Raw genomic sequence first — 20704 nt, 5'->3', positions numbered from 1 at the left:
ATGTTCTGCTCTTTCCATAACCCATGGCTTCCAAATCATGGTTCATACAACTATGCACCTATTGGTTGGTTTCACCCACTGAGCTAAGCCTAAAGTTAGTTGGAGGATAATATGGGGTATAAATCCAGCCTCAGTGACTCACAAAGCAAGGTTTACATGCGAGTCCATAAACCATGGTTAACCCGTGTTTAGGGTAACACGTGAAGCCCATCAACGAGACTTAGGACTGTGGTTGACTTCTTGCTGCCATAGTGAGGAGCCTACCTCCAACCATTGGAAGAAACTGGGCTAGCTGGTTTTAAGATATCTTTAGTAGACTGGTTCCTATGTATTGGAAAACAGATGTGATGGATGTTTAGTTTTTAAATTCATATCCTGCCTTTCTTCTAGCAGCTCAAGGCAGTGTTCATAGTCCATTTTCTTCAACAACCCAGTGAGTAGGCTGGGCTGAGAGAAATAACTGGCCCCATATCACCTAACGAGGTCCCGTGGACTAGAACCTGGAAGATGGATTAGAACGTGGGTCTTCCTGCTCCTAATCCAGCACCTTCTGCACCATTCTGGTTCTGCAGTATTGCCAGACGGGCCTCTTTAATCCACAGATTAACTGCTCCATTTGCAGCCTGTTCCTCTCCTGCCCCGGATCTTCCTCTTCCCCGTGGCCTTTAAAGGCAGTTCAGCCCAGTGATATAGGGCAAAGCAAATAGGGAACGGGGAGCCCAGCCTATCCAGCATGCAAGCCATTATCAAGAGACTTGGCCCTGTTTGCACAGCCCCTCACCCATGCCCCCACCTGAGCTACTGGGTAAATATTTGTTTTTGCCCCAACAAGGTTAACATTTCTGAAGAGCCTGCAAAACACAACACAACCAAGCGGGTCTGTGGCTGCCTTTCCACACAATTGCACCCTCACACTCCTTTGAACTTGGATCTATCGAGAAAAAGTCCACCACCGGTTTACATGGTGTGGGCCTGATCATATTAGATTTTCACTGTTCTCTGGAAGGTGAAGGGGGGGGAAATGAAGTTTCTTGCTGCATGTTTTGTGGTGCTGCAGCTGCTGTTTGCTTCTGAAATCCAGAGTTTTGACTTCATTGTGGAAGAAGATCCAGAGGTAAGGGTTTCCATCACGGGCAATCCTCCTCGTGCCTATGGGGAGCTGAAGTTAACATAATCAGCTAAATCAAGATTGAACTGCCTTTATTATTCTTCCCTCCTCCATTATCTTGTAGGAACTATACTCCATGTATTTGCCTGAATTAACTTTCAACCCTGATATTGATAAATAGAAATATTCAGGTAATAGTTTCATGTCTTCTAAGAAGGAAGCCCTACAAGGCTGAACGGGGCTTGTACAAAATTTTAACGGTTATAATTTTCATTGCTTAGCCATTTTATATTGATGGGATACGAGGGTGAGTTTTCTTCTCTTCCTTTCACAAGTTGAAGAATTCTGACCCTCCGGAACACAGTTTGAAGCCTGTCTACGGAATCGTGGTCTGTGCAATTAACTAGGTTGTCGCCCACTGGCTGCATTCACATGACATGCTTAATCTGGTTACCGAATTATCCTGTTTTCTGGATCGGTCCAATACGTGAACAATAAATTAGCAAAGCAATCTGGCTAGTTTGGGCTGAGCCATAAATTAACCATGCAGGATAAGTTCTTGCAACATGCTAGGCTAAAATGCGGTTGGCTGGTTTGTAATTCAGTGGGTTGTGTGAATGGAATGTGGGTCTTTGTGCATGGGAGGGGTGTGAGCCTGAGAAAAAGTATGGGGATAGAGGTATCTTGTGAACATTTCTAGCTGGATTGACACATTTCAGTGAATGCAAGGTAGCCAACTACATGTTAGGCTAGTGTGTTGAACAAACCCAACTCATGTGGCTAGTGTACCACTAAGTGAGTCAAAAGTACCCAGAAAATTGGGTGGGGTGAGTCATAGTCACTGTATGTTTGTGTTGAACAAATGTGGCCTTTCTGTTCTGTGAACTGGTCAGCTTCACATTGCAATCTGCTTGGTTTCAGTTCAGCCTGCTTATTCAATAAATGATGATTGAATAAGCCATGGCTTTATTTGATGGGTGAACCAAGTCAGTATCCTATCTGGAACATTAGATTGTGGAATATAATATTGGGGTGACAGATACACAGTTATTGTACATTGTCCAACCACTTTGCATTGCTCCCAATAATTATGGGACATTTTTTCCCCAATTCAACTTGATAACACTGCATGTGGCTTCCCTTTTCTGATATACTCAGTGGTTTTTCTTCCAGAAACTGGCAGCGTTGTTTGACTTGGAGACCAGTGGCTTTGTCTCAAGCCCCCAGCTGCCGAGGGGCAGATATCAGGTATAGCAGATTATTACTTTATATTTTTGCAAAGAGAAAAGCTACCTGTCTTCTCACTCGTGCCAGCTTCCCCAGCATTCCTAGAAAATTAAAAATGGTGTGTGGAATTGGCCCAGAGTGTTGGTTGGAAGTGGCCATAGAAATTTAATGATACACTGGCAGGTGGAGATAGAGATCGGTGTGGGAAGCAACCATACCTGTTTGTCTTTAATAGAAGGAAAGACTTCAAGCTCAAGTTCTGGGAACTTTAGGGACACATCCATATCATTTTTCTGGCAACGGTAAGGAAGTATGGAGTCCTTGGTGGTCTCTGAGCTTGGCTGTTGGCTTGCAGATATTTCATGATCCAACTAGGTAACATTGTCACTGTGAGTGAGTGTGGGGTTTGCTCCCTGTTTATATACAGTAGCTTATATACAGTAGTGTCATCTATATATTAGATGTAAAGTCTAATTGTAGTAGAGTCATCTGCATACTATATATACAGTGGAGTCATCTATTATATCTCCTGCCAACCTAGCAGTTCGAAAACATGCAAATGTGAGTAGATTAATAGGTACCGCTTCGGCAGGCAGGTAACGGCGTTCCGTTTAGTCATGCCAGCCACATGACCATGGAGGAAGTGTCTATGGACAGACACCGGCTCTTCAGCTTTGAAACGGAGATGAGCACCGGCCCCTAGAATCGGACACGACTGGACTTAATGTCAAGGGAAACCTTACATCTATTATATACAATAGAGCAGGGTTCCTCAACCTTGGCAACTCTAAGCTGTGCAGACTTCAACTCCCAGGATTCCCCAGCCAGCAAAGCTGGCTGGGGAATCCTGGGAGTTGAAGTCTGCACAGCTTAGAGTTGCCAAGGTTGAGGAACCCTGCAATAGAGTCCATACAATAGAGTTATATCATGCAGTAGTTTATATACAGTAGAGTCATCTACAACATACAGTGTAAGGGCTGTAACAGTCACTATGCAGGACAGATGGGCAGAAGACCAGCAGAGCACATCCACGAACACCAACCAGCAGTCAGAGGACATGAGATAGACACTGCTCAATCTCACAACACAAGGACAGACCCAACTGTAGTTTCAACTGGGAAACGGTGAGCATCCTAGATCAAGCCAAATCCAAAAATGCTAGGGGATTCCTGGCAGCTTGGCATTAAGACAAACCAGCCATCAATGGACACAGAGAAATAAACCATATTTACACATCATTCAAAAGAGACAACAAAAAGCTAAGAAGGAAACAAGAAGACCAGAACACATCCTCTCCAGCAGTCTATACCCAGATAAGCAGGGATGAACACCAGGCAAATAATCAAGCAGAAACCAATACCCTAATCAATGAACTACCAAGGAAAAAAACCACACCCCCACCAACCCTGGCAAGGCAAGCCACTGTATATAAACAGGGAGCAAACCGCACACTCCCTCGCATTGATGGTGTTACTTAGTTGGGTCAAGAAACATCTGCAAGCCAACGACCAAGCTCAGAGAGCACCAGAGACTCCACAGTTCAATCCTGAGCTTCAGATATTCTCTTCTATTGCCAAGGAAGTATTTTCCACTGATCTTCTAGGGTGTTTTTAGACTTCCCAATGTAGTTTATGGCCATGGGCTTCCCAAGTGGTCTCCCTTCCAAGTGCTAAGCAAGCTTGGCCCTGCTTCCCTTCCAGGCCCAAGCAAGACCTACCAAGGTTACTCCCTGCCTCCTAGTGAACAGGAAGTCTTGTGACTTACTACTCCTGACATTGCAACTCTCTAGCAGGAACACATCTGATGTGTTCTCAAAAATCCAGGCACGCACGATGGCCTGAAACGTTGCCTTTCTCTGTGTTAGAGGGTGTGCAAAAGAAACAAAGGTCCCATCTTTATTATTTTTTAAAACCTTATTTCCTAACATGTATTACAAAAAGATGCACAAAAGAGAGGGGTAGAAAAAGAGAAAAAAGACCCCAAAATTAATGGCAAACTAAACCAAGGAAAAAAGAAAAGAAAAAAATTACAATTTGTCTAAGTAGATGACATGGAGTATGTATCAATGGTCCCTGCATTTTTGTCTTTCAATGCCAGGCAAAGTTGTCATGGTTACAGCCGCCCACTCCCATGGACTCTGGTCCTCTTCTTCCTGGCATTTCTATGGTTTTGCACCTAAGTGACCACTCCCTACCGGAATCAGAGATTTGATAAATGTTTATTTGTCCATCAGTTGTTTTGTATTGTTCTTTTATGGATGCCCTTTTTCTTTTTTTAGACTTGTTTAATGCTTGAAAGAACTTAGCAATCTACTCAACCAGTGAATGCCGTTTATCTTTGGGTTGCCAAGTTAAATACTCCTTAGGACTTTTGGAGATATTCATGTTTTCTTGGCCTTGATATAGAACTTGGCCACTGCCTCCTTCAGGGCTGACATGGTGACTTCCCTGGCAGGCCTGAGGCCCTGGGATTCCCTGATGGTCTCCCATTCAAGTACCAATGATCCTGATCCAGCTTAGCTTTTTGAGTTCAGCCAAGATTGCCTAGGTACTGCCACTGTGCAGGACACTGGGTTTATGAGAATCCCATTTAAGAAATGAATGGATCAATGGATGGTCCAGACATTCATTCTGGTTTCATAACTTTCCACTAACATCTCTGCTTTCCACTAATGTCTCTGCTGAGAACACAGACATTCATGGAACAAAACTAGTCAATGTATTCTTTCCATTCACACACTTTTGGCTTTAGTTAGCGAGGGGCTATGCTTCGGTGGCCCACAGGTATCTGCAAGTCAGAAGCATTAAGTGGCACATGATCAGGAAGAGTAAAGGCCTTATCTCAAGGGTTCTTAACCTGGGCTCTGTGGGCTTTTAAGGGGTCAGGAGATAGATTTCAGAGGGCCCATGAGTTTGGGTGGGAAAGAAAACCCCACTTTATTTTCACATATGTTGCTCGATGACGTATTTGTTATTTTAAAAATATTCTGAGAACCATATTTGAACATCAGTAGGGGTCAGTAGGTTTCATCAGACTCTCAAAGGGGTCCATGATCCAAAAAAGTTAAGAAGCCTTAGTTGGAGACCCGAGGAAATGAATGCTAGTTAACAGGAGGGCAGAATGTCTTGGAAAAGCTACCAGGTTGTTCGTGCTCCAATCAAGGGTTTGTCTAAGCCAGCTTCTTTTCTTTCTAGAGAGGCGCATCTGATGCTGATGATGATGAAGAATTGGTGAGTTTTCACGTCGATGTTTTTCTCTTCAGCAAAGTGGCTCCTCTCCTTCCCATTTCCCAGTTAACCATTAGCAGAAGATCGATCCCACCGTTTACTCAGAGCTCCTTGTTTTTCCTGTCCAGGGGAAACAGAATATTAACCTGGTGCTTTGGATTCCACAATGTTGTCACGGGGTGCTGAAATGACAACAGAGAAAAGGTTTTAGTTTGGGCAAAGCAAGTCAAGACATTTACTTATTTATGGCCTCGATCTACGCAGCCATCCACCTCGCAACTGAGTCTCTGGCAGCAAACATAGGATTAAAACAATAAACAACAAAGTAAGCCAGAACAATAACAACAGTAATAGCCCGATAATAGTGTCATGGCACCTGAAGACAATCTAACTCAATCCACACAACCATAGTCATGTTAAAAAAAGTCACATTGATGGACTCAGTCATCCTCCAGACTCCATGCCTGAGGAACATCAAGGACTTAGAAAACATGAGCAGAGTCTGGCCAAACGATCAGGTTGTTAAAATGTTGATGTTAAAATGTTGTTAAGATGTTAAAAAACAGGGACATGGATCCCTTTGAATGATCAGTCTGCAGGTGATTTTCATCTTTGTGATTTTGATGCTACTTAGCATCTCAGAGGCTCAGTCTGGCTCTCTGGTAGTTTCCAGGGAAGCCCCAATTTCCAACTTCCCTCTCTGTTTTATCTGGTTTTCCCCACTGCCCAGCTGAAATGCTCTCTACCCATTCTCAAGCTGGTAGAAAACAGATGGGCATGGCATTTTTTGCCCCCTCTCTACCCAGTCTCTGCAGTTGCTTGATTTCCCTCCAAGGTGACAGAGCCCACATACCTTGTGGCTGTCCTTGGATGGTGGCAGAACATGGGGTAATGTGCTACTTTAACACTGGTGTATTTAAGAATGACCAATGCCTCTTTTACTCATAGGGTGATGAGATGAAAGCAACAGAGCCAAAAACAGATAGATGGCCGGGGGACATCGGTGCCATGGTTAGCTGCAAGTGGGAAAAGGCCATAACTATGTCTTTCTTTCTTTCTTTCTTTCTTTCTTTCTTTCTTTCTTTCTTTCTTTCTTTCTTTCTTTCTTTCTTTCTCTCTCTCTCTCTCTCTTTCTTTCTTTCTTTCTTATCTTGACTTGTGGTGACTGCCTGGACTAGTCCCTGCAGTTTTCTTGGCAACATTTTGCAAGTGGTTTGCCCTGGCCCTCTTCTTCTTCCTAGGGCTGAGAGAGAGGGACTGGCCCAGAGTCACCCAATTGGCTTTGTGCCTAAAGCAGGACTAGAACTCACCATCTCCTGGTTTCTAGCCTGGTGCCTTAACCACTGCACCAAACAGGCTCTCTCTATAAAGTTAGGCTGGGTTCATTTGGACCTCTTTCTGGTTCCACATCTGTGATATAATTTGGGCCTCTTTCTGGTTCCACACCACCTGCTTCTGGAGGTGATGCAGATCTGCAGGTGATGTGGATAGGCCTCTCCTGTTCCATGTTTTCAGCTTTCCCCGAGGCCTGTCTGGTTCATTCAGACTGGACCAGAAGCCCTGTGAAAATGGATCAAATAGCATCAGTGATGAATCTAAACACTGGGTCCAGGGGCGTCCATGGTGTGTATGTGTATAAAAAAATTCAAGATGGGTATCAGACCTTCCATCATGCAGGTGGTGTGACTGCCATCTTGACTTTTTCTAATCTCTCTCAGGGATGCCTCTGGTTGGATCTCAATGTTTAAACAAGTCAACAATAAAATTTGCCATCGAGATATCCCTGGGATCATATTTGGAATCCCAACTATTCCTTTGCTGACCCTTTCTGCCATATTTTCATGATTTCAGCTTCTAGGTGATGACAACATAGTCCTCCACAGCTACAAGATCCAGTCCACCATCACGTCCCGCCTGGCCAATACGATGGTCCAGACCAAAGTGGAAAACAGAGCCAAGCATTCACAGAATCTGGTCTTTGATGTCCAGATCCCCAAGGGGGCCTTTATTCACAATTTTACTATGTAAGTCATAGCAAAACTAGTCCATCCACTTAATCTTCTGATAGGCTGAGTAGGTTCATCCTATGCTAAGCCAGCAGTGGGCAATCTGCTTGTGCAGGACCACAGAGGGCCTCTGACCATCTTTTTGGTGGCTCTTGGAACTTCATTCATTCATTCATTCATTCATAATTTGTTTCTTTTGGGAGCTCAAGACAGCATACATGGAGGTATCCTCTAGATTTATCCACACAACAGTGGATACCAGGCCAGCTTCCCAATGGAATCATGTGGGAAAACATGAAATCAGGAGTTCTGCTGGACTAACTTTTGCTGATTCTTGATAAGGACTGCTCTAGGCAGTAACCAGCTTCCTAGTCTACCTACTACTCTAAGCCCAGCTTCGATTTATTTCTGATAAGACATAGCTAAAACGGTACTGTTAACCTCTAAGAATTGCCCATAGGGCCTGAGATAATCCAGCTGAGACTGGAAAGGAAAAAAAAAAAGATTTTACTTATACAATGGGGCTGGGGACACAGTAAATAGAGGAACAACTTGTTTCTCTATTCTTGTCCAGAAATACAAGAATGATCCATGCTTGGTGGGATTTTGCTGGACAAGAGCCCCGTGGCCTATCCTTTTCCATGCAGAATGTAAGGCCAATGGGTGGGAAATGGAAGTCCCAAACCAGCTTGGAAACCTGGAGCTAACTATGAGATATTAGTAGTCTACTTTTGGGGGTAGGATGACGGTCCTCTTCAAGCGGGCTCTTCAGACGGAAATTTCCCTCTCAGCTCTCAAGCTTGGCCCCAAATATTTCCATGACTAAAATGAAGGATGAGAAGGTTCTCCTGCATTTCAGAAACCACAAGTTAAAAAGGGCTGTCTGTAGAGATGGGTCAGAAAGGCCAAGACAGCCACTGTGATTGCACAATCAAAGCTCCATTTCAATGGTGTGTGTGTGTTTGCCATCTTGATTTTTTTCACAGTCCCTCCCCATGGATGTCCTGAAAACTCATTGGATTCTAGAGTTGCAATTGTACAGAATCCTCCCCTTTAACGTGAGGTAGCAGGGACTGGAATTGTTGCAGGGCATAAAATCTAACACCCACACTCTGGTCTCCAATACCTTGCCTATCTCCACCCAGCATCTCCTAAATGGGGAAGCTGCCTCACTCTGTCCAACAATAAAACTGTCTTCCTGACCGTTTCACTGCTGATTAAATTCTTTTTTACTTCCTTTCTGCTCTACAGGAATGTCAACGGGATCACTTTTACGAGTTCAGTTAAGGAAAAATCTGCGGCTCGAAGTCAGTTTGCCCAAGCTAGGGCCAGAGGTAAAGCTGCTGCAATCCTAAGGTAGGTAACTCAGGTTAAAATTATCAATGCTTCATCCATTCCCTTTGTACCGCTTTGGGGCTCTGAAGAAGAGAGATGTAGCAAGGGACAGGCAGCATCTCTCTACTACTTTGGCTATTTTAAAATCTGGACAATGCCAACCACCATATTTGGAATGTCCCCTCTGCTCTCCTTACTCAACGGATTGGTGGCACTTTGTGGTTTTTATATAAAAAAATAATTTGTGTAATTAAATGCAGGAGCAATGCTCTCGACATGGAGAACTTCAAAGCCGAACTCAACGTCCCAAGTGGAACCAAAGTCCAGTTTGAAATTCATTACCAAGAGCCCATCCGGAGGAAACTATCAACTTATGAACACATTATTCCGGTGCAGCCAGGGAGGCTGGCCAAACACGTGGAGGTAAAGAAGAATAAACAGCTGGAAAAGTGGGTGTGAAGTGCTGCTTTGGAAACTGTAGATATGAAAGTGAGACCTCCAGCAAAATGTTGCAGTACGTTCCCATCCCAAAGAGTATTTCCTGTTCCAGTTTCTAGAAAGATGGGTTTAGCCATAATGACTAATCCTTTAGAAACTTTCAGCTTGACTACTGCAGTATGCTTTAACTGAGCGGCCTTTGAAAGGGGTTCAGGAAGAAGTGATGGGTTTAACCGTCTGTCAAAACTCACTCTACTTCTGCCGAAGAAGGAGAATATCAGCTGATTGCTAGGCGCCTTTTGGACATGGGTTTAATGCTCTTCTAGAAGAGTTGCTAAACCTGCTTTTGAAAGCAGCCACAAACTCCGCTGATAGATGCAGGGAAAAATGTCTTGTGAAGTCCCAATTCTGCCACCACTGGTTCACATCTGTTCAGGCAGATCAATACAGTATGGTGCATAGCGTAGAATACAACAGAAAGCGTGCTTTTAAGCAGGAGGACTCTACCACTGTCCAAAGCAGAAAGACTCTAAAAGCCAGGGCCCAGGGAAGACTGGAAGGTAGGGGTTATGTCAGCACCATCCTAAAGTCGTCAATAGTTCCTGGATCGACCCCACCCCACCCAGGTCACCTGACCACGCCACCAACAGACCAGCCGATGAAGCAAATCACTTTGTACCCATGACAACAAATGTGGCAGGATGAGAGAGAAAAGACTATTTTAACACACTGATAAAGTTCAGGACAACTTAAGACTGCCTCATGTGTGGGCTGGAGGTCAGATGAGGCTGATGTCATGAAAATCAAAGAGAGAGAGAGAGAGAGAGACACTGCCGGGTGGTATTTGTACCTCAATTTGGAGCATGTAAGGAAAAACTGAAACCCTCGCCCTTCCCACTTGTATTGCAATAGGCTCCGTTATCGACCCTGTTTAAGTTTTCAAAGTTTTACAAGATCCAGTCCTCCTTTTAAAAAGAGAGAAAACCTGAGACATGAGCTGCTTTCAAGTACAAGACAGACCACTTTCTGGAGACCGGTCACACTGCCCAATGTTGCTGGTCTGATTTGCTAGCAAATTCGTTACTATCAGATGTTGATTCCAAAATGTCCTACCTATGCTTAGGAAAGGTTTATCCTGTAGTTCTAAGCGCTATAGCAGATAGACTTTGTGTCCTCCTCCTACTTTTGCATCACCGTACATTGCTTTTACATTTTAGCTCACTGCTAAATTTTCTTGCCCTGCCTACTTTTGTCCAGGAAATATCATGAACTGTGACCTTCAGGGGCTAAAAAATTCCTCCAGCAGCTTCTACTGGCGATTCAGCTGGATCTTTGGGCACACAACTTCTGGGCTTGAGATTCCTTCTAACCCACTTCAGAAAAATAGAGACGTTGCCGTGTCTCTGTCCTTCTGACAACTGATTCTCATCTCCCTTCTACCTCACTGCCACAGGTTGATGTCCACCTTGTTGAACCACAAGGGATTAGTTTTGTCCATGTTCCTAACCTACTTGGCGAGCAGTTTACGGATGCAACGACGGTCAGCAAAGGAGTTAAAAAGGTAATGATGCTAAATCAAATCACTCTTCGAGAAAAAAACAAAGTCTTCAGCCATCACTGGTTAAGATTCCAAGCTGGGTTGGTGTCCAGCAAGGGGTCAAAGAAGTCAAGACAGCGGTTGCAAGAGATCTTGACTTTTTTTTCCCCCTTCCCCTCTACTTTGCAGATGCTCCTGGCTTAATTGGAGCAGAGGCTTCCTGTTAGCTTTGATTTGGAAGATGAAGTCTGAAACTGCCTGAGGCTAATATATAGGCTGAAATTTTTGAGAATTCTGCTACAGACTGGCCCATGTTACGAGTCCTCCAGTAATGTGTGAATTAGAACGTAGCTGTTCCTCAAATGTTACTCAGGGCTTTGCAGAAGACCATATCAAAATACATAGAGGGGGGAAATGCATTTCCTTCTAGGCCTAGAAGGAAAATGCAATTGGATATAAATATATAAGCACAATTTTTAGGCAGATTTTAGCAGGGGTAGACTGGCAAATTAATATGGAAATTGGATAAAATAGGCAGTCCCAAATTAACAGTTTATAAAAACAAATTAATAGTCATACAAACTGGAAATATTCTGACCATTCTTACTAGATTTTATAAACTAAATGGGAACTATATTACCTAATATACAATTAATACTATTTTTGGTTTTTGCTATTTTATTCTACTCTCAAGTAAGGTTATGGAACATTTTAAAGTATCACATTCCATCATTTAAAATGTTCTTGCCTTCCATTTACTTCATTTTCAAAGCCACTTTCTCTTGGGCAGGGGTTTAAAATTTAATTTTAACACTTCCACTGATGCTTTGTTGTTCTCCCTTTGTAATCCTTGTGTGGATTTGAAGGGAATTTTGGGAATGAAGGAGTAGAATCCTCAAGAGTAAAATATGCCATGGTTTCCAATACTACTGTATTATACATGATAATTTTGAATTGCACAGACCAGGAAGGCAGGATAGACATCTGCAAAAATGAATGAAGTTGGTCCCGCAGATCTTGTAGGTGGATGTCTGTAGGAGGAAGGCTGAGATACAGATTGTCCTTGACTTACGACCACAATATGGCAGTCATTAAGTGAATCATGGGTTGTTAAGTGAATCAACGCGATTGTTCAACAAATTCCAGCTTCCCCAGTGGGCATTTTTAGCTGGAAAATGCAAAAAATGTCACAAAATGCGATCACATCACCACAGGATGCTGCGACCAGTTGTAAATGAGAGCCAGCCGCCAAGCACCTAAAATGTGCTCCTGTGACCGTGTGCGTGTGTGTGTGTGTGTGACGTTTTGCAATGCTCGGAAGTGCTTACAGGCTGTAAAGCACCCATTCCAAGGCCGTTGTAACTTCAGACCGTTGTTAAACAAACAGTCGTAAGTCGAGGATTGCCTGTACTTTAAAATAGTTTGGTGAATGCAGATTTAACATTCAAATGCCACTTGTGACAAATACAAAACAGTCCCCAAACTAAAGGGAAAGTGGAAGGCAAAAGGAAGAGGGGCTGGCCAAGGGCAAGATTTTGTTTTGTTGTTTATTTGTTCAGTTGCTTCCAACTCTTTGTGACTTCATGAATCAGCCCACGATGATATGCTAGAGGTGACGGACTCGTCCCTGGGGGAGCTGGGGGTGTTGACGACCGACAGGAAGCTCTGGCGTGGGCTGGTCCATGAAGTCACAAAGAGTCGGAAGCGACTGAACGAATAAACAACAACAACCACCCCAAACTAAGGTGCCTTTAGATCCATGTCTCACTTTCCTGTTCTCTCTGCACTTCAAGGCGCACATATCCTTCAAGCCAACTATAGCCCAGCAGCGGAAGTGCTCCAATTGTACCACCACAGCTGTGGATGGCAACCTTGTGGTGACGTATGATGTCAACAGGGATACGGAAGCCGGAGAGCTGGAGGTGCTGTGCTGCATGTCTTGCATGCGGGGATTGGGAGGGGATCAAGTGAGATCTGAACCAGGAACAGGCCAAGAGATGCTTAGACCCAGGAGGGAATGCCCATAATTCATGTAACATGTCAATTATGATGTTATTTTAACTGCCACTCCCTTGCCATCATTCTGAGAATCTTTCCAAGAAGTCATTCAGAGGGAGGGAGGGAGGGAGGGATATGTACATGCATACATACATACCAGAAATATGTGGAGAGCACCAACTGTGGATGTTCAGTTCAGTGAATCACAGAATGTAAGGCTTAGAAAGACCTTGGAAATCATGTGGTCCAACCTTCTGCCCAGTGCATGAATCTATTCCTATATCAGGAGTAACCGTAACACGGGTGTTTAAAAAATGTATGCTTGTTGATGTGGAGTCATCTCATGTAGTGTCTACATTCTGAGAACATGCCAAACCTTAATGCTGGGTTAACAGAACGCAATTCCTTCATTTATAGAATAGACTAGGATCAAATGAATAACCCATATTCCAGCATAACATGACGGACTGGTTCCCACATTTCACTGAACCACGAATTATCCAATTCTGTTTTAGCCTATATTAATACGTTGTCTAAACCCAGCCTGGGGGCTTGGTCTAGGCCAGGTGAAATCTTAAGATGTTACCAGAGTCCAGCAAATATGATCAACAGTTAGAAATGGTGCAAACTTCAGTGCCTACCCTGGTATGAAGTCTATTGTTTTACTTGATTGGAAAGTATCACGATCTTGAGTTTTAGGCATTTTTCGCGGGAAAAGTAATCCCATGATTCTAAGTGTTATCGGTTCCATCAAGGTAACATTATAGGATTCTTTACAGCTCTGAAATTCTTGATTCAAAGATTTTATTAAGCACAGTTCTCAGAAGTCGGTGAAGATTCTCAGTCACCCAGGTTCAACATGGCCAATTTCCTTCTTTTTGGTTGAAACGTTTCGCTGCTTGTCCAAGCAGCTTCTTCAGTCTGGGCAAAGGTTGGTGAGGGGACCCCATATATGTCTTCCGGGGTGGCTGCAGACACAACTTGTCCCCATTTTTCATGCTGCTCTTTCATCAATCCCCAGGAAGATTAAGACCACTTCACAAGTTCACCAGGAAGGCCACACTTAATGATCTACTTGGGGATGAGCGAGGGATTTAGGAGTAAGACCTCCCAAAAGCAATCCCCTCCTCCACTGCCCAATTAACAAGCCATTCAGGTGTAGGGACAACGTAGCCACCCTGGAAGACATATATGGGGTCCCCTCACCAAGCTTTGCCCAGACTGAAGAAGCTGCTTGGACAAGCAGCGAAAAGTTTCAACCGAAAAGAAAGAAATCCACTTGCCATGACTCAACCTACAGATAGTTCTCAGAAACAATCACCACATGGTTCCCAAATTAAGCCATCTTCTTGCTTCATGCAACCTGTGAAACCATACACACACACACACACATATATATACACACTAAAACTAACCAAGGTTATCAGTGAGCTAGCTTAGTCAAAATGTGGACATTCAGTTGTTGGGTAGTGAACTACGCTGATTAAATACATTGTGTGTGATCACAGCCAGTGCCACTTAATAGGGTGTTTGTACAAAAGGTAAAAAAAAATAAAAAAATGTCCTTCGACTCAAGTTTAACCCTGGGTAACTTCATGGAATATCCATGTAATTTTCTTGGCAGCAATACAAAATACATTTTCTTTTTCTGAGAAGTATTTTCACCTTCCTAGTCTAGCCTACAGCTCTGGCATATAATGGTGATTCCCATCCAAATGCTAACCAGGCCTCAACCTGCTTAGCTTTCCAAGATCAACCATGGTCAGCTAGGCACCACTTTCTACTGTACTGTAAATAAAAAGATGGTCTTCATTGAGCTTGACCCTTGTCTCTGCATAGATATAGCTAGGGTTTTTTTTTCCTGGGGGTGTGGGTGGCAGCAACTGATTGTCATTGTCTCTATCAGTGATATACTTCCCAATCAAACCTATAGCACTGGTGTCTCTTTGTGGTCTCCCATCCAAGTGCTAATCAAGGCCTGTTCCTGCTTAGCTTCCAAACTTCAACAAGGCCAGTACCCTAGGCTAAAACTCAGTTGATAGTTTGTGATTCATCACGCCTTGTGCATCCAGCTATTATCTTAGCACATTAGGTGAACTAGGCTATTTAAAAAAAGCCACAATATGATTTATTTGTTTGGGCATAACATGTTAGGTGTGCATTGAAGTACACTATATTCAGTTTATACAGTTAACCTAGTTATTAATAAACTTTGTGACTGTATTTGAAAAACATGCCAAGTTCAATTCTGATCTTGGCCCATTATTTTGAGGTTCAACGCATCACGTGAACCCAGCCTGTTAGTTGTTTATGGTGGTGGTGTGTGAACCTTAATACAATAACCAAGAAAAGGCCTTAATACAATAACCAAGTTAAGTGTGCTATATGAACAGAACCACGGTGTTTTGTTAACCAAGATCTGAGGTTAGGCAAACTTATAAAGGGCATATCTGGCAATGGCTGATGCTGTGACTGGTTTTCAGCCCGAGATCACTGTTCCTTCTCTCGCAGTTAGTCAAAAGGAGCAAGGATGGGTTGGTGGGGTCAGAATTGGCAAGATGGTGGGTGGAGCATTTCCAACTTTTACACGCACAGAACAGAACACCTTGGGAACAAATCAGTACTGGGACACAACTGAAAAGAAAGCTAGTGACTGATGTTCCTCTCTGCTTAGGGTTCCCTTAGAAATCCATCGGTAAGAAATTCTGCCCTTCTAACTTTGTTTTCCAGATCTTCAATGGCTATTTTGTCCACTACTTCGCTCCTGATAATTTGGAACCTCTACCGAAGAACATCCTCTTTGTCATTGATGTCAGTGGCTCAATGTGGGGATTAAAAATGAAGCAGGTGAATGCAAGTTCCTATGAAGAGTTGAACTTTGGGTATCTCTCAAGAGGGACTGAGAGAAAATGTGTCTGCTTTCACAAAATACGCAGAAATAATTTGTCTTCTGGGTCTGCATGATATATGTTGAGTCATGTGCTGCCCAGATGGGTTGAGTTCACACAGCTACAAAGAACCTAACTCAGGTTTGGCATGTTGTGTGAATGGAGCCACTGGCTTGGGCATCTGTGGAGGGGGGCAAGAGGAGCAACTGATGATGCGTGCGATGCCGTCACACAAATGAGGCAACTGTACTTGTGTCAGATGCCTTGACACAAGTGTGTAATCACCTTGTACATTGGTCATAATTCTGACATCATCATGGATTTAACAGACACACTTTTTCAAACACTTGGAAAAATGTAATTCCCACCCTGTCATCTTTCAAGGATGATCAGATTTAAACTATGGTGGATTAGATAAAGATTTGAATCCTAAGATTTAATTAATTAAATTAAATTATTTTGGATTTTTAGACTGCTTGACTCAAAACGTAGAGTCTTTTTGGACTCTAGCTGGCTAACGACATTCAAAATACACAGTTTAAAAAGCATGAACAATCCCAAGATGCAAGAAGGTGTCTTTTCCTCCCATGCTTCCTGGAAAAAGGTCAAGGAAATTAGCAGTGGGCAACTTAATTGAACAGAAGGGAAAAGAGGAATGAATATATTTAATGGTTCAGGTAAATGAAACAAGGAAAAAACAAACATCAGAGAGCTTTGCGGGCTCTTAAAAACTAGCTAGAAATGTCTTGCACTGAAATTTTCAGGGAACATTCTTTCCTTTCATCAGATGCATAAATATACAGTATATCTTGAAGTAGTCATCATCTTTCTTTTAAAAAAAAATACATATAATTTTTATTAAAGAAGTTTTTTGCACAGAGTAAAACCAATACCAATTTTAAGTTGAAGATATGAGAAATGGAGAAAAGTAATAGAAAAGTGAAAAAGAAATAAAGAAGAAGAAATAGAAAAGAAGGAAAAAGAAAAAAAAGAATAATAAAGAATAATAAAGAAGTGGCTTTCGATTTTTTTAAGAGCAGTTACAAGTACATTTATATTTTACCCTCTCCCTCTAAGGTTACATCAAAGTTTCCTTCTTTCATAATCTACCCTTTCTAATCATCAAATCCATAAATCATCAGTTCATTTTTTTCTTTTTTCAGCAAAAAGTCCATAAGGGGTTTCCAGTCACTAATAAACGTAGTCGTTGATCTTTCTCTAATCCACTGTTTCTCAACCTTGGGCACTTGAAGATGTGTGGACTTCAACTCCCAGAATTCTCCAGCCAGCCATGCTGGCTAGGGAATTCTGGGAGTTGAAGTCCTCACATCTTCAAGTGCCCAAGGTTGAGAAACACTGCTCTAATCAAACAAGTTAAATGTTGCCATCTCTGCTATTCCGTCATCTTCACCAACCATTCCTCCGCTGTGAGTATTTAAGAGTCTTTCCATTTTTGTGCATATGGTTGTCTTGCAACACTGATCATAAAAGTAGTCATCGTGTTTCCAGTGATGCAGACTGTGACACACAAATGCTCATGGAATTTTATCTGATTTCATCCGATTTCTCAGACTGTTGAAGCTATGAAGACCATACTGGGTGATCTCCGATCCGATGACCAATTTTCAATCCTTGACTTCAACCACAACATCCGGTGCTGGAGAGACAGCTTGGTGCAAGCTTCCAAAACCCAGACAGAAGCAGCCAAGAAGTACGTTGAGGGAATCCACCCCAATGGAGGTGAGCGAGAGACCCAAGTAATCATAAGGATTCGTAAAAAGAGGTCCTGTGTCTGGGAAGTTCACACAGTCTTGGGTACTCTAGGCTTCCCTGCACTAAAACGACTTAAGTCGCTTTTGTATTAAATTCTCCTGGCTTTCTTCAAAGGATCCTGGAGAATGTGGCCAGTGAGAAGATTGAGACTTTAGTGAGAGATTATCGCCCCACTAAAAACATTCCCCTTATTTGTTCAGAAGGGGGCCAATAAGTCTGTATTGCCCCAGGATAACTAGGGTCATCTATCTGTCCTGCTAAGCCGTAATTCTCTTCTTCCTTCCTCCTCCCCCCTCCGGCTTCATGCATGAATCCATCTGCTGTGGTTCGTAAACCTGATTCCCGTTCTGACCCTGAAACTTCCAACCCCCTTGAAAATGATTGGGCTCTGAACATCGTGTGCGTTCAGTCTGAAGAAGGGATTCACGGACGGTTCACAGGGTACTGGCACATCTTCCTGCTTTTGTCGAAATAATAAAAGCAGCAGCATCTGTCACTCCATGTGCTTTGCTACGTTGGGGCATTCCTGTGAGGTCGTATCAAAAAGGGGCAAGCTCACATCACAACAACCAAGTGCCCTTTTCATCATTTGGTGCCCTCAGCATCCCCCTGTGGGTGCCGCCACACCCCAAGATGGTTGTGTGTTGTGCGGTCCCAGCCTATAGCATGATCTCTTGCCAGCCCCACTAGGTAGACCAGTTCAGAAAATTAACACTACAGGAAGACTAGAACTATACTTTATTGAGCTAGGTTATACAAACAGAACCTTGCAAGTCTGATCGTACTTTACGTCCCCTCCTTCTTATACTCCAGTGGATTAGGGAGGTGTTTGCCCGATCGGCTCCCAAATATTATCTTGCTTCCCAGGACTTAAAGAAGGTTTCAACCCTCTTTGCTTTTGTAATGGTTCTTGCCTACTGTATTTCTGTCAAGGTCATCTTCCTTACTCTCTACATCCCTCAGCAAATGTTAAAAAAATGCTTACCTCTCCTGCTGAGTACGGAGGGAAGGAACTCCATAAAGGGGACTGGGACACCCCTTCTTCCTGATACTTCTATACATTCTTGTTGCTTTTTTAACTTTTAACAGGAACAAATATCAATGATGCCCTCCTCCGAGCCATCTTTATTTTAAATGAAGCCAATGCTCTGGGAATGTTGGATCCGAGTTCTGTATCCATGATCATATTGGTATCGGATGGAGACCCAACTGTTGGTAAGATTTGGACATTAGGCTTTCATTTCACATCATAAAATTTCTCCAGAAATGTAAGAGAAATTGCCATTGGAATAGCTTGGTCTATTTCTTCCCCTTGCTCCTGAATGACTGTAAGAGGACAGTCCTGGAAGGATGTCCCCATTTCTGTCTTTTCCCTTCCTATCAGGAGAACTAAAGCTGCCAACAATTCAGAAGAATGTGAAGAAGAATATCCGGGATGATATTTCTTTGTTCTGCCTTGGAATTGGCTTTGATGTGGACTATGATTTTCTGAAGAGATTGGCTACTGAAAACAACGGAGCTGCACAACGGATCTTTGGGAATCAAGAGACATCTTCCCAGATGAAGGTGACTTTCCATTGTCCCTTGCACAGTAAAAGAAGGGAGAAGGGGAGATCCTTACACAACATGTTCTGACTTTTTACAGACTTTTACAGACAATAAGCATAATCCGTGCTCTTTCCCAGTTCAAAAATCCATTTGTCATTACACCTTGCTAGTTTTCTCCATTACACTTCTGTCCAATAATCTAGGTCACCAATTTAGCAGTTCAGAAGGTTGCTTCCTTCCATATTTTGGCCTAACTCATTTTGGATGTGCCAACAAAATCTATAAAGTTAATGATGGAAGGGATCTGGAAGATTGCCCAGAATTTCAGGTGCTTTTGATAATGAAGACCTTTTTATTAACCTCTGACCAAAACCATTTCTGTCTGAGGACATCCTTCCTCTGCAAAAAGACATGTATGATATTAAGGGAGTGTAAATTGGGAAATATTTTTGTGAATTGAACTATTGGGACAGGTGGTCCATCTTGTACACAAGATTTTGAAATCAAGGCTCACCACTATCCAGAATTCCAGGTGACCACTAGGTGGCACTGTTGGGAGACTTGAAAGAACAGGTTAGGGATAGATTGTCATGGAGAAAATCTATCTCTGTCGATGTTTCTCAACCTGGACAACTTTTAGATGTGTGGACTTCAATTTCCAGAGTGAGTATGAGCTGGGGAATCCTGGGAATTGAAGTCTAGGCATCTAGAAGTCGTTCAGGTTGAGAAACACTGATCTATGTCGTTGCTAGGAGTGGAAGACAACTTGATGGTGCATAATCAATTAGTAGATGGCAGCACAGAGAAACAACCCCCCCCCCCACTTTTCTACTGACATCTAGTGGTCACATGGAATTTTGCAAGCCAGATTGATGGCACTACATTAGGCGGACTGAATCAAATCTGCTATCTTGTTTTATTGTAAACCGCCCAGAGTCCCTCCGGTGGGAGGAGACGGGCGGTGACAACTTTGATAGATATAGATAGATAGATAGATAGATAGATAGATAGATAGATAGATAGATAGATAGATAGATAGATAGATAGATAGATAGATAGATCTTCTGTGATGGTGGAGTTAGGCACATCACCACTGCATCCTGGGCAGGTCTCACAGACCTAGTTAGTAATGAATGGACAAAAAAGGGTAGTGGCAGATATGAGGACTGGCAAAACCTCATTCCTCAGGCAGGACCGTCAGAATCTTTAAGTTGGTGCCATCAGATTATTTCAGGCTTCTGGTAGTGATCCCAAAACAGGGAACAGATAGCTTTGGATAAAGAAAGGCCTGCAGTTACATACGCAGATACATACAAACTCAGATGGGGCAAACAATGTTATGCAAAGCACAGAAGAGAAGTAAGACCTGCCAAGCCAAAGAAATCGAAGGTGGGAAATAAGAACATTAAAAGGAAATGCAGCTACAATTAATCTATGTAAGCACCATTCAGCGACATCTTTTATCTTTTCGAACCATCCTTCTTCCACCGCATCTAGGCAGCGCTTTGCACCTGGCCTTTTGTTCTTCCCACCTTCCTTTCTGAAGATCTCACTCACTCAGACCAACCACAACTCTCTTGCTGTTTCCTATTCTGACTTTTCCTTCATAGGAAAGAAAC

The 20704-nt window shown here is 42.9% G+C and overlaps 1 protein-coding gene across 2 annotated transcripts in view; it reads left to right on the top strand.

The window, feature by feature from the left end:
* Positions 1 to 859: 859 nt before the first annotated feature.
* ITIH2 (inter-alpha-trypsin inhibitor heavy chain 2) overlaps positions 860 to 20704 on the top strand; it is a 50529-nt gene continuing 30684 nt past the window's right edge. For both annotated transcript variants that reach the window (XM_063308445.1, XM_063308444.1), the window contains exons 1-12: positions 860 to 1114; positions 2282 to 2356; positions 5530 to 5565; positions 7414 to 7586; positions 8820 to 8924; positions 9164 to 9326; positions 10795 to 10902; positions 12672 to 12800; positions 15607 to 15723; positions 17336 to 17504; positions 18627 to 18752; positions 18922 to 19103. In XM_063308445.1, coding sequence (XP_063164515.1) covers positions 1022 to 1114; positions 2282 to 2356; positions 5530 to 5565; positions 7414 to 7586; positions 8820 to 8924; positions 9164 to 9326; positions 10795 to 10902; positions 12672 to 12800; positions 15607 to 15723; positions 17336 to 17504; positions 18627 to 18752; positions 18922 to 19103 — 1476 coding nt within the window. In that variant the 5' untranslated portion in view covers positions 860 to 1021. The remainder of the gene's footprint in view (positions 1115 to 2281; positions 2357 to 5529; positions 5566 to 7413; positions 7587 to 8819; positions 8925 to 9163; positions 9327 to 10794; positions 10903 to 12671; positions 12801 to 15606; positions 15724 to 17335; positions 17505 to 18626; positions 18753 to 18921; positions 19104 to 20704) is intronic.

Source organism: Candoia aspera, chromosome 7, assembly GCF_035149785.1.
Source record: "Candoia aspera isolate rCanAsp1 chromosome 7, rCanAsp1.hap2, whole genome shotgun sequence".
Classification (NCBI taxonomy): Eukaryota; Metazoa; Chordata; class Lepidosauria; order Squamata; family Boidae; genus Candoia; species Candoia aspera.
Note: the sequence above shows the minus strand (reverse complement) of the source record. Positions and strands in the feature narration are given on the sequence as shown.